This window comes from Homarus americanus, unplaced genomic scaffold, assembly GCF_018991925.1.
Source record: "Homarus americanus isolate GMGI-L3 unplaced genomic scaffold, GMGI_Hamer_2.0 scaffold25483, whole genome shotgun sequence".
NCBI lineage: Eukaryota > Metazoa > Arthropoda > Malacostraca > Decapoda > Nephropidae > Homarus > Homarus americanus.
Window position 1 is genome coordinate 4,831,912 of NW_024726235.1, and position 14,693 is coordinate 4,846,604.

Here is a 14,693-nt window from a genome sequence, read left to right on the forward strand (position 1 = left end):
GCCGGAGGAACTCAAAATAATGGCTCCTCCTCCTTCATGCACTCCCCTCTTGTCCTCTCACGCTGATAAGTAGTATCTGAGGCTTCCCGAGGTCCTTGTGACCCGTCTGGTGGTGGTGGTAGAGAGAGTGAGGTGTAGTAAGGTGGTGTAGGAGACAGTGAGGTGTAGTAAGGTGGTGAGGTGAAGAGCGCGGTGTCTGGAGCAGTGTGTGTGTGTGTGTGTGTGTGTGTGGTTGATAGGATGTTGTGCCCTACAATGGAAGGATCATATCAAGGAGGGTGGACATGAGACACTAGTGGCTGATAAACGAAGGAGGTGCCTGGGAGGGAGAGGTGGGTAGGACTGGGGGGAGGGAGGGTTTGAGGATAGTAAGGGTGGGAAGAGGTAACCCGCCCCTGCCCTCACCCCTACAATATTATTACACCTGTCCTGACCACCTGACTCACCCTCCTGACCCTCCTCCTCTCCTTCCTCCTCCTCTCCCTTACCTCCTCCTCTCCTCCTTCCTCTTACACACCTCCACATTACCTGCCGCAACACCCATAGTACATCTTAGTACGCGCTTCCTGCATTCTCCTGTCTTCATTACACACCCCTGCAGTGTCCTAACCTCATACACACCCCTGTCCTAACCTCACACACCCCTGCAGTGTCCTAACCTCATTACACCCCCCTGCTGTGTCCTAACCCCATTACACACCCCTGCTGTGTCCAAACTCATTACACACCCCCTGTGTCCTAACCTCATTACACACCCCTGCTGTGTCCTAACCTCATTACACACCCCCTACTGTGTCCTAACCTCATTACACACCCCCTGCTGTGTCCCAACCTCACTACACCCCTGCTGTGTCCCAACCTCATTACACACCCCTGCTGTGTCCTAACCCATACACACCCCTGCTGTGTCCTAACCTCATTACACACCCCTGCTGTGTCCTAACCTCATTACACACCCCCTGCTGTGTCCTAACCTCATACACACCCCCTGCTGTGTCCTAACCTCATTACACACCCCTGCTGTCCTAACCTCATTACACACCCCTGCTGTGTCCCAACCTCACACACCTGCTGTCTCATTACAACCTCATTACACACCCCCTGCAGTGTCCTAACCCATTACACACCCCTGCTGTGCCCCTAACCTCATTACACACCCCTGCTGTGTCCTAACCTCATTACACACCCCTGCTGTGCCCTAACCTCATTACACACCCTGCTTAATCCTAACCTCATTACACACCCCTGCTGTGCCCCTAACCTCACACACCCCCTGCTGTCCCTAACCTCATTACATTACACACCTGCTGTGCCCCACCTTGCCCCCCTCATTACACACCCCTGCTGTGTCCTAACCTCATTACACACCTGCTGTCCTAACCTCACTACACACCCCTGCTGTGTCCTAACCTCATTACACACCCCTGCTGTGTCCTAACCTCATTACACACCCTGCTGTGTCCTAACCTCATTACACACCCCCTGCTGTGTCCTAACCTCATTACACACCCCCTGCTGTGCCTAACTCATTACATTACACACCCCTGCTGTGTAACCTCATTACACCCCCCTCATTACACACCCCTGCCCTGCTGTGTCCTAACCTCATTACACACCCCCTGCAGTGCCCTAACCTCATTACACACCTGCAGTGCCCTAACCTCATTACACACCTGCTGTGTCCTAGCCTCATTACACACCCCTGCTGTGTCCTAACCTCACACACACCCCTACTGTGTCCCTAACCTCATTACACACACCCCTGCTGTGCCCTAACCTCATTACACACCCCCTGCAGTGCCCTAACCTCATTACACACCCCCTGCAGTGTCCTAACCTCATTACACACCCCTGCAGTGCCCCTAACCTCATTACACACCCCCTGCTGTGTCCCTAACCTCATTACACACCCCTTTACTGTGTCCTAACCTCATTACACACCCCTACTGTGTCCCTAACCTCATTACACACCCCTGCAGTGTCCTAACCTCATTACACACCCCCTGCAGTGTCCTAACCTCATTACACACCCCCTGCACTGTGTCCCTAACCTCATTACACACCCCCCTGCAGTGTCCTAACCTCATTACACACCCTGCAGTGCTGCCTAACCTCATTACACACCCCTGCAGTGCCCTAACCTCATCACACACCCCCTGCAGTGTCCTAACCTCATCACACACCCCCCTGCAGTGTCCTGACCTCATTACACACCCCCTGCAGTGCCTTGCCCATAATGTACGCCCACAATCACTGGCCGGCTGTACTGTACCTGTGTCTCCCTACCTGTACAATATTTTCTCCGCTGTCCAGGGACCTTTATGGACACTTGCCTTACCTTACCTTACCTGTCTTGTTCTGTCTGGTCGTTTAATCTACAGGTGAGTCAGAACTAATTAATGGGAAAGATTCATATTAAGGCAAGACGAAGTTGTTACACACACACACACACACACACACACACACACACACACGAGAACCTGGTGATCATTTGAACATTTATCTTTTCGTCTGCTACACTTCCTCCCGCCACCGTCACAACTACTGTAGTTAACGTATCTCTCTCTCTCTCTCTCTCTCTCTCTCTAGGGTGTGTCAAATCATCGTCCTCAGGGGGTTACCGTATTGAATACTTTGGTAATAGCGTAGTGAGAGAGAGAGAGAGAGAGAGAGAGAGAGAGAGAGAGAGAGAGAGAGTGTTGAATGGTTGTTAATACTCTTATTGTGTAGGACTAAGGTTTTGGGAGGCGTGATGGATGAAGGTGTGAGAGGCAGCGAAGAGTGTGTGTGTGTGTGTGGTTATGGTGGTGGTACAGTCAGTTGATCAAATGTGAGGGTACAGAGGACGTCCCTACCACTGTAACTCCCCCCCGCCCACCCCCACACACTACCACCATTCTCTCATTCCCTCCTCCCCTCCTCCTCCTTAACCCCTCTCGAATCGTGTCTTCTCCCTGTTGCGTACACATTAACACACCATCACCAACAACAAGACAAAACTCACTGTGTTACGCTTCTCTTGCTTTATAGATGACTCCTACTGATATGGCCTCTTATTGTCAGAACCCCTCCCCTCCTCTCCCCTCGGGCCTGTCTCAATAACTAACTGCACAGAATCAGAGAGTCTTTTTGAAGGGAGTGTAATACTAACACTTAACCTAATACCTCGAGGGTGGGGGTGGTTGGGGGGGTGTTTCTCAATGGCTGTGAAGAGATGTGTTGTTACTTGGAATTTGGCGTAAAGGAACTCTCCGACATGTGTGGGTAGGGGGGGGGGGGTCGGCGGCTCCTCAAGCGAAAGTTAATCTGTGACGCCGGGTACAAGTCGAGTCCTCATCCTCCTCTTCTTCTTCTTCTTCCTCTCGTGTAAAAATAAGGAGGAGGGGTTATGTTTGATGCCACTTTGGTGTCAACTGTCTATAATTTTTGTTGCTGTGATTGTCATTGGAGCTGTGGGGTGTCTCCTTCTCACGGCTCAGTTTACTCATTCTCATCTCTCCTCTCCTCTCATGTCTCCTCTCCTCCCATCTCTCCTCTCCTCTCATGTCGTCAACTTCGCGGTATTGTGTACTCCGTGTCAGCTGTCCACGGTCTTTGTCTCACCCGTGTTGTGTTCGTGTTAGATTGTCCCCGCACTGTATCTTTGCTGTGGCACTGTTTGTTTATATCGTGTCAGCTGTTGTTTGTATTGTTTACTTTGATCAGCTGTTGTGTGTCATGTTTGTTTATCGGATGTTTAGTTTAGTTTAACAAATTTATTGACAAAGCTTGTAGTACAGTTTGCCTATTCTGAGTAATTCAGTCAGGTTCTTGACACTGAGGGTGGTATCACTTCTCACTGCCACACAGGACAGAGGTTCATACACAAAGAAATACATCATATTCATTGACAGTATATTAAGGCCAGATTCTTTTTATCAGATGGATTTTGTGTGTTTATTTTGATTATCAGCTGCTGTCTTATTTTTTTGCAGCCACGCGCCCTTCCACCCACACATGTCCCTTACGCAGGCTATCCACACGCCCTCTCTACTACTACCTACACGCGCCCTTCTACTCACACATGTCCTCTGCTGCTACCCACATATTATCTACTGCCATCAACACGCCTTCCTACTCACACATGTCCTCTACTACTACCCACACGCCCTCTACTACTATCCCCACTACTACTACCCACACGGCCACACGCCCTCTACTACTACTACTACCACTACCCACATGTCCTCCTACTCACATTGTTCACCAATGGTATCGTGTGTGTGTGTGTGTGTGTGTGTGTTTTAGGAGAGAGCGTGTGTGTGGTAGGCGGGGATTGTGGTAGGAGGGGTAGAGCGTGTGTATGTGTTGGTCTTCACTCGTCAGTGTAGCTGCTGGGCGAGGGAGGCGCGGACGGCCCTGGCGATCATTGTGTGTGTGTTCGTGTATATATGTGTGTGTGTGTGTGTGTGTTTCTGTGTGTGTGTGTGGGTGGGTGGGTGGTGAGGGAGAGGCGGCCACCCACAGTGCCTCGTTTCATCACACCACACTCACCTCTACTTTTCCTCCCCTCACGCTTCTCTATTCTTGATCCCGTGGAGAGGTCGGGAAGGCAGTGTGTGTGGTGGCACCAGCGTGGCCAGAGTGCCACCCGTCCTCAGCCCTCCCGGGTGCCACCTGCTCCTGCCACACACCCACCTACCTCAAGACTCGTACATGTGACTGGTGTTGTGGTGTCAAGGGTGGCAACTTTTCTGAACATTTAGTGATCAAACCTGTATTTACACACGAACCATTTATTCTGAGTTTGACTCTTCCGTGTTGTTAAACAGTGTGGAGGCTGGGTGAGTGCTGTGGTGGGTTGTGGTAGTCAGTGAAGGGGAAGTTGTGGCCGAGGCAGCGAGAGCAGCCAGCCGGAGTAACAGGTTGTGTGTGGAGACTCGTCCTCTCCCACTACTACTCCTACTGCTCGTCCTACTACGGCTCCTGCTGCTACTGTTATTATCAACACAACACCCGGCTCCTGTCTAGTCCAACAATGCCACCATGATAATACTGTGTTCCTCGCCTCCCACCCTGGTCTGTCGTCCCCACATGTCCCTGTCTTGTTGTGAGTCTTGTTACATCACATCACCTCCCACATATCTTACATTATTACACTCCTCACCACACACACACACACACACCTCACCACACACACACACCTCACCACACACACACACACCTCACACACACACACACACACACACACACACCTCACCACACACACACACCTCACACACACACACACACACCTCACACACACACACACACACACACTCCTCACCACACACACACATATATATATATATATATATATATATATATATATATATATATATATATATATATATATATATATATTCATATTCACAACACCTTCTTTACTGTAGTGAAAGGATGAACAGAGAGCAGCAGTGTTGTTGGGGTGTTGCCATCTGCTGCTGTGAACAACTAACTGTTCTCAACAACTGCAATTGAGAATGATTTTCGTGTCATGTGACAGAACAACGTCATGGCAGATATCGTGAAGTGTAAGCATTTATTGTTTCAACCTTTTGGTAATCTTGTTAGTGAAGGTTAATATATCATGTTTAATGTTTGTTTATCAAGTGTGAATTGTGTGTAATGAATCATAGGAAGGTTGTACTAGAATCATTTGGTGTAGCTACAGTGTGTGATGTGATAGAGGGTGCCATGCTGATTCTGCTTCACAGTGTATAGTCTTTCTTCAGTCAAGAGATGGAGAAGTACTGTAATGGGTTAATATTATTGTGGTATGGGAGACATTGCTGTATCAGTCAGCTTCACTGCTTTTTTTATATTTTATTCTCATAAGCTGGATAAAAATATGAAGAAGAAAATAATTGAGGTATATTATTTTGTTAAATTTATTTAAAAAAAAATGCATGGCAACGTTGTGAAGATGTTGGTGGCCTGTGCTGCAGAGGGTGAATCTGAAACTTATTAACACCTACAGTACAGTACAGTAGTCTTGTTGTTTAGTAAGACGATCATTTACTTTAAGATTACAGCATTTTATAAAGTAAAAACCCATGTGTTATGATATATATGTATCCCACTATTTACGACAGGGTTGCATTGCTGAAAACCCTAACATAAACTGAATTAACGTAAAGCGCGTGCCTTTTAACATGGGTTTCAATGTGATATCTTCCTGGCCTGTCTGACACAAACATGTCACACAGAAAAATGATCCAACACTAATTAAAAAAAAAAATTAACAACACTCACCACATAAATAATAACAAGCTTGCTGCTTAACAATGTCTAACTTCGTCTTTAGAGACACGGTCTTCCTTGAAGCCTTGCCTTTCCCAAGGCTGGGAGAGTCAGCAAGATGTTTTCTAGCCATTTTCAAATACTGTACAGTACACTGATCATTTCAGAGTCACCAAAACAGAGCAAAATCTGAACAATAATGTTTTCCTCTTACCAGTAACTCAAATTACAGTATCACAGCGATAACAAGGTTCATGATAATGGCCGGCCCAAGGGTCACCTAGGCATGAATTTGTTTAAGGTGTAGAAGCTGTCTCCAATACAACAACCACACCCTGAGTTAACGAGCTGCATGACCCAGTGTCAAGGAATAGTCCCAGAAGACCTGACAATTCACTATTTGCACTGGCTAACCAATATCCTGGAACACGATCCACAAATCGATTAACATCCAGGTCCCCAATTACTGCTGGGTAGACAGAGGCAACTGGCATAAAGAAACTTGCCCATAGTTTCACCCTGCCCAGGGATCGAACCCTGGTCTGCTCGCTTGTGAGGCGAGCATGTTGACCATTACACCACAGGTCGCAATGATTAATAACAAGGGCAGATGCGATCACGTTAAAAGAAAGCGCAGGACTTTAGTTTGCATGATGGCCATGAGGCAGTGCACGGGTAGGTGATCTGCGCAGAGGATGGAAAAATAATTTCTGTGCATATTGGCCATCTTGGATTTGAGAAGTGAAGGGAAAGATGTTCTTCCCCAGTGTTTACATTCCACGTCAGCTAGAATAACTATCATCAACGTGGATTTTGCCTAATGTAAATCGCGAGAGGGCGTTCAAACCTACCGTAATTATCATTAACATGGAATATCGTTAAATGGTTGATTGTAAAAAGGAGGATATCTGTATATAAATATACGAGTCCTGATATGTCCTAAAATTACCTTAGTACTCTACAGTCTTTCATGATGAACTTTTATTGCAGGCGTGTGTCACACTTGTGGGGATAAAGTGACAGGGGCCGGGCAGGCATGCCAGGCTATGGGAAACCTCTACCACACCAACTGCTTCATCTGTTGCTCGTGTGGGCGGGCTTTACGAGGAAAGGCCTTCTACAACGTCCACGGGAAGGTTTACTGTGAGGAAGACTACCTCTACTCAGGCTTCCAGCAGACTGCCGAGAAGTGTGCAATCTGTGGCCACCTCATTATGGAGATGGTAAGAGCTGGGTACTCACTACAGTGTATGGTAAATTACTACATGTATTGGTATATTTCTGTACTGTACTGTGTTTACAAGTTGATTAATATTTTTATTTCATTAAATACTACTGTATATTTTATTCAAAATTGGTAGGTATAGTGTTTTCATATATTCTGTAGTAACATTATTACTCTCATATTTGTGTGATGGAAACCGGGACACCATCACTATGACCTCTAGCACACATGGCTAATCCATGCATAAGAGGAAACCAGCTGTAAAATGATGGTGATAGGAAGGATGATGATTAACTTGGGTATCTCACTGTTTTTTGGTTTTGTTTTTTATGAAAACTCAAACACAAGAGCACAAGCAGTCAGACACAATTCTCTAAAAGAATTGACATTTCAACTCACTTTGCAGGCTAAGTTGTGTTGTCTCTTGTTTAGTCCAAGTCAGTGTGACCGATACATTGGTGAATTCATGGGCAGATTTTTTTTACTTTTTAAGAGAAGTTTGCGGTTTGTATGTGAGTCTTGGTTGTGAGATGAGTGAGGGAGATGTTTACAGTGTGAGACTTGATGTTTGGAAAGACTATGTAGCAAGATGTCATCAACAACAGATTTATACTATTGAACTGTAAATGTATACTGTATTAGGATAAGATTGTTATGCTAATGGTATCTAATACAGTGGTTCCTTTTCAAAGTTATTTATAATTATATTTTGTCAGTGTTGGAACATAGTGTATGAACATTTGTCAGGTAAACAGGTAAAACAAAAGTGGGTCTGCTGGTGGAAAAATTATTGTATGTCTTACTTCAGATATACAGTACAGTACTGAACTGTCGTGCTAATTTACAGAAGACAAGATGATCACATGAACTAATTTACTGTACTGTTTAGTTTACAGTATATATAAAATACTGTACTGTATACAGAAATGCATTTGAAAAGTAATAGGTTTGTATGAAGTTATAAAGTGCACTGTACTGTTAAGATATGTTAAGCAGTATGATGGTCTAAAATGTGTTGATGAGTCAGAGTCTGGGTCACAGGTGAATAGTGCACTCTTGTGGTACAGTACAGTGCAGTAGTAGTGAGAGGAAGGAAGAGCCATGTCTCAAAAAGTTCTCTATGAATATTTCTGAAGTTTTGAGAGATAAAGGGCGTAGGTACCTCATAATTGAATGTAAATGGATCGCCGGGTTGCATTATAGATTTTTATAGATACATTCAGTGTTCTGGGGAAGATAGATTGAATACAGTACATGTATTGTGCACTGATTTCAAATTCAAACTTGTCAGGATTTTTTTTAATTCAATATTCAGGGTTGAAGGCAGCTACAGGCTATACAGTATTTAAAAGTAACATATAAAGGGAATACATTAATAGCTGGAATGATTTTGCTATAGAATCCACTTTGAAAAACTGGCTATTGACTTTTCTGAAATGTTCAGAGATGATTACCATTAGTAACTGAAATATATTTATGGAAAGATTAGGTCCCAGAGTCAATTTTGTTTTTTAGATTTTTAACTTTTTAGTTACCGGGTATTTATTTTATTATTATTATAATTATTTTTTACTGCTATGAAGTTAGCTTCAAAGACTGGGTCGTGTTTTAATGAAGACTAATGTAAACATACGTATGGACAAAATGGCTGAGTATAATATATAATTTAGTAAAGCTTACACCTATTCTTTTTTGTCAGATATTACAAGCAATGGGCAAGTCTTACCATCCCGGTTGCTTCCGTTGCTGCATCTGCAATGAGTGCTTGGACGGCGTGCCCTTCACCGTTGACGTTGACAATAAGATCTATTGTGTCCATGATTATCATAGGTAAGTTGTGCAGCTTTTACTCCCTGAGAGAGTACTGTACTATCCTGTACACTCATACAACATTTGACCACATTGCTTCTTGGACTGAAAAATGAAGTTGGTGGATTGTGGATTTAAGGACTTCTTTATATAGGCTAACAAATTATTACTCTTTGGACTTTACTAATTTCATTGGGATGTATTCTTACCATTTACCCCGGTGTGTGATGGTTGCTTATTTGTTCTGGCATTTCTTCCTGCATCCGGCCTCTTTAACATTTACCGCCAACCCTAGACATAACTGTATAGCTCTTCCGTTTTATATTTCTGTGTTCTGTGCTTCCATGTTGCATTATAACTAACCCGGGGTCAAAGCCTCTCTTGTGTTCAGTCTTACCATCTGTCGTTCAAGCAATAACTACAGCCCATCACAGATACTGAATGCAATTAGCATTTAAATACCCAATCAATTTACACACATAATTCAAGTTCATAGTTTGGTGTAAAATATTGAATAACATTTTAAGCTTTTATAAATTACGTAATATTTAAAGGATTTTTTTTTTATTATTAGTGAAAATTTACTTCATATTGATCCATTATCTTTGTCAGTTGATTTTTATCCCTTCAGCTACAGTATTCCATGTACTGTATGGTGTGTGATAATAACAGCATCAAGCGGTTGATGATCATACAGTATTTTGGTGGTCTAATGCCATTTCAGATATGCATCTAAATTGCAGATAAAGTTAGTTGATTGAAAAATGATGTTACATATATTTTACACATTAATAAATAAACTCATGGGTTAAGTGAGTTTTGGAAGAGCGAAGGAGACCTCTAGCGGGAACAGGACAGTTTTCTCGTTGTGGTACAGTGTTTCATAAGGCTCATTACGACCCTTGGTAACCAAATCACTGTGTATCCGGTTTGCCTTTCCTCCACCCCAGAACAGAGTAACATATTTACAATGGTCTTCACACATTTCTGTTACCAGTAAGATCGAAGAATAGCTTTTAAAACTTGTATTATGAATATTTGGCCTCAAGATATGTAGGGCAGGTGTCATCTCACTTGGTCCATTTCCACCTGGATGATCGTCTGTTTTATTATGCGATTTTTACCATCCCACTTATATGATTAGGTTAGGTTAGGTTGAATTGCATAAAACAGACAATCGTCTCAATGGGAATTGTCCAAGAGGGATATAATCAAAGGACATCCTGCACTTTTTAACAGTGAGTAAGTATGTGTGAAAATTATGATATTTGTTCCAGTCACTGCACACACATGAGTGAAATTAATACAGGTGGGAAGCAGAAAGACTAAGGAGGCAAAAGTTGAGAAGTCTAAATTATAGATATAGAAACTGACATTAACTGAAAGATATTGTAGAGTTGTTAGTAGTTTCAACACATAGTACAGTATGGGGCTTCAATGTGAGTGTAATCACTAAAAAGGGTGATATCAGTGGGGAAAGGGAGAACCACCTTTTTGCTATGAATGATGTAGGGCAACTACTGTGTGATCACAGAGAACATACCTGTGTATATATGAATACTTACAAGACAGGCTAATAGGATGTTGCTTCTTTGATAGTCTGTAGTGAGAATAAGTGAGCGCGGCGGTCAAGCGGCTACAGCGCACGTCTGTTTCGGGGATCGTTGGTTTAATTCCTGGGCTCTTCCATTTTACCCAGCTGCAAATATGTACAGTTGCCTCCACATGAACATACCATGGCCTGGGAGTGAGTGAGGGCAAAGGTACTAGATGTGACAACTCAGCTGCTTAGCTATGGGCATGAAAACATGGATTACCCTGTTTGCTGGTTTCCTGTAGCTCAGTTCTAGCCACTTGGTGGTGGCTACACCATTCTGCATAACACAAACAAATAAAGCATCCATATGATAAATGTTCTTCAGCATTGATGTGTGGCCACACAAACAAGGTAATTTCACTTTTTCACACCCATTCATTCAGCCCTGACTACAGTGCTTTAGTGCCACATCTCGTACCCAAGCCCTCACACACATCAGGCTATGGTACATTCATGTGTAGGCAACTGTACCTAAGTTTACAACTTGGGAAAGAGAAGGCTGCCTATTGCTGTACCAGCCATGCTGCCACCTTGTGTACTGAAGGCTTAGTATACAGTGTGCTGTATCCACACTGTCCCTCATCAGCAGCTATGCCCATGGGACCCACTTTCACTTTCAGTGGGAAGATAAAAAATAGTAAATTATTCTATCTCTTCTTCTGTGGAAAGATGAGGAAGGATTGTCATAAGGTTTTAAGAAGACGTAGGAAGGAACCAAATAAGTTGAGATTATAACAAATGAAAATAACAGTTAAGTGATGAAAATAAAAGAGGGGTAGAATTACCTTGCTGAGGTCATGTTGGATTGATTGGTAGCAAATCAAAAGGTGGAAAAGTAATAAGATTTGAAACTGACTGAGTAAGCTTAAGAATGGTCAGACACCATGAGTGGATAAAATCACCATTGATACGTTCAGTATGGGAGGTGAAATGGTGATATATGAAGAAGAGTATACAGACCCATGTATGGATGAAGGAGGATATCAGAGGAGTGACATGGTGTGTATGTATGTATGTATATTACCTGTGTAGAAAGGAAAAGACAATGAGAATATAACTTGGGAAGTGTGTGGTTGAATTGTGGTAAAGATACCGCATATTTGGGCAAGAGCAATGTGGGCATAGAAAAGAAAAAGGTTTGTGGATGAAGCATTTATGGAAAAGAGGCATTAATAAATTTGAGATAAATGTGGTAAGGTAGATTGAAGATTGATGTGAATGTTATTGAAAATGCATGTAGTAAGTGAAAAATGGTTGAGTATTGTCCAGTATGTTTTAGGAAGAGGACAACAGGTTTGTGTGTGAGTGTGAACACGGGTGTGCTTGTGTGTGTGTGTGTGCGTGCGCACTTGGATTTACCTTTAATTTTGACCATATATTATTGAACTGAGAAATATTAAAAAAGATCGGTTGGTATGTTTGATAACTCCAATTGCTAAGAATATCATTTTTGATACAGTATAATCAGTAACTAAGTACATTATGTAAAAGTGTCACTTTAAGAGTCCAGGCTAAAGTCTTTGATATCTTACTTCATATTACAGTAAAACTACCTTGTATATTGATAGAGTATGGAATAGAGCTGGTTGTTGGTGTATAGGCAGAGTTATTCACCTGTTCTCATTAGGGAGGCCAAGAAGGATTGTGGCCAGAGAAGACCAACCTTCAGGAAGTGTAGTTCAAGACCTCAAGCATCATCATCTAGAGGTGGGAGTCTTGGACCACATACAGGACCCTGGTAGGATACTGTCATCTTCACTGAGTTAGAAAGGATTGTTCACCAAGATTCCGGTCAGACATCCAGACTTCCAAGGGTTACAGTAACGTGCAGACGACGTTGAAATATTAAAAAGCTGACACGATCACTCACAAAGCCAGCATAACGTTTTACAGAAATTTGAGTACTGAAAGTTGCATCTTACCACTGCAGTATATATAATAAAGTGCTGTGCTAGATAATGATATTTTGGTGATATACAAGAGGACAAAATATGACAACTGAAATACTGTAGGATGATCGTGACGTCGAGGAAGAGAAGGAAGCTGTACTGCACTGTATAGGGGCACGGCCATTAAGCTTCTTTTGAGTTCCTATAAACTGATTTGATGGATGACATAACTAACCTGATAGTCAGTCTGAAACACGATGAAAATAATAATAATAATCATCATTTAATAAATCTCTTATCAAGTGGAGAGCAAGATGGTGTCCAATAGGTCAAAGTGGTAGCACTTCTCATTGAAAATAGTTAATAAACTTTTAAAGACATGACTTGTGATCTTTCATTATGGATGAGGAAATATTCTGCATTTCAGGTTTACAGCCTACTGTAGAAAGCTTAATATTACAACACAAAATAAGATTCTCTTAACCCAAGTTAATGAAATGATTTAAAATTTAATAAAGTTATTCATTTACTCATGTCATTAGTAGCAGTTATGAAATGTATAAACAGTACTGTACTGTCGTACTGTCAACTTAAATTTTTCCTCAAGTTTAGTGGTTATTCTGTTTCAGTTCTTCCTTACATTTATTCTCAGTTATTAAAATGCTTATGCAGTATTTAGTAATGAATAAGTATATACAGTTGGTACTGTATACATTAAAAGGGTTCACTGTATACTATCTCACATTGCTTACTGTGTAGTTTATTAACATGTTTTTTTATTATTATTTATTAAATAGTAGCTCAAAGATGTGAATGATGTATAGAGGATATTTTTCTATGGGAGAGGATATATACTGTATATATACAGTACATATATACAGTATAGTATGTATATATTAGGTGATACTGTGTTTCTTACAAGGGTCACATTTGTGTATGCTTATTCTTATATCATGTATTATTGGGTTAGTAAGTGATTATATATAATAATAAAATAATTTCCTTCAAGATATGAAAAGTAGTTTAGGTTTGTGTGTAAAACCTCTCACTGCATAGTAGTGGAAACCTGGAAGCTCCAGTTACTTTGGGCAGAGTAATGAGGTGCACATTTTCCTGTACTGATGGTTCCCTTCATTGACTAGCTTCACCGTATACAATGGTCCTTTACACTTGGCTGAATCTCACACTCGTACTCTTTTATTCTCCCTCATCCTTTATGTACATATGTGTTTCTCAGTGAAAGCCATTAATGATTTCTTCAGTATTGGGGTAGTACTGTACTGTACTGTACTGTACAGCATGACCAGTTTATGAACTTATTCGACAAGAAGTTCAGGTGTTGCTTCAGACTTATTACACCTGACTACTTGGAGATGGTTGATAACTCTTAATGGAAAATCTCTCCTCCTGATTCCATCACGAGGGAGCTGCCAGAGGAAACATGATGTGCATGCATCGGTGTACACCCATGGTCTGCCTATAAACTGTTTTTCTTATTGATGGTTGTTAAACATTCAGAGTAATGCAGACCTATCAGAATATCTGACAGTACTGTATATCCCCTTCTATTCAGGAAAAAACTTTAGGAGGAAACTCAGTTCTACATTTCAAGAAATAAAAAAATATCGTACAGAGTACAGTATATGAGTTTTAAATTTTTATATGTTTTTTTTTCTTCATGAATATGATATTTTTTTTAACTTGTTTTCCACAAGTATTTTGAATGATTAATTCTCTGAACTTAGGTCACATTGGTTGAAGGTTCAAGTAAATTTTAATAGCTGTCAACTAAGTACAGTACTTATTCCAATATCATTTGGAAGTACAGGTACTGTAGATAGAAGAATTTACATTATGATTTTTTTTTATAATACAAAAAACAGATTGACCCCAATTACACAAAAAATCATTA

The 14,693-nt window shown here is 41.8% G+C and overlaps 1 protein-coding gene across 3 annotated transcripts in view; it reads left to right on the forward strand.

Annotated features, from left to right (window-relative positions):
• The window catches only part of LOC121865464 (LIM domain-containing protein jub-like), a 107,813-nt gene that overhangs the window by 83,531 nt on the left and 9,589 nt on the right, over positions 1 to 14,693 (forward strand). For 2 of the 3 annotated variants that reach the window (XM_042364914.1, XM_042364916.1), the window contains exons 3-4: positions 7,252 to 7,484; positions 9,186 to 9,316. In XM_042364914.1, the coding sequence (XP_042220848.1) occupies positions 7,252 to 7,484; positions 9,186 to 9,316 (364 nt within the window). Of the gene's footprint in view, positions 1 to 7,251; positions 7,485 to 9,185; positions 9,317 to 12,519; positions 13,800 to 14,693 lie in introns of those variants that run through there. The other variant, XM_042364915.1, reaches the window with a different exon arrangement.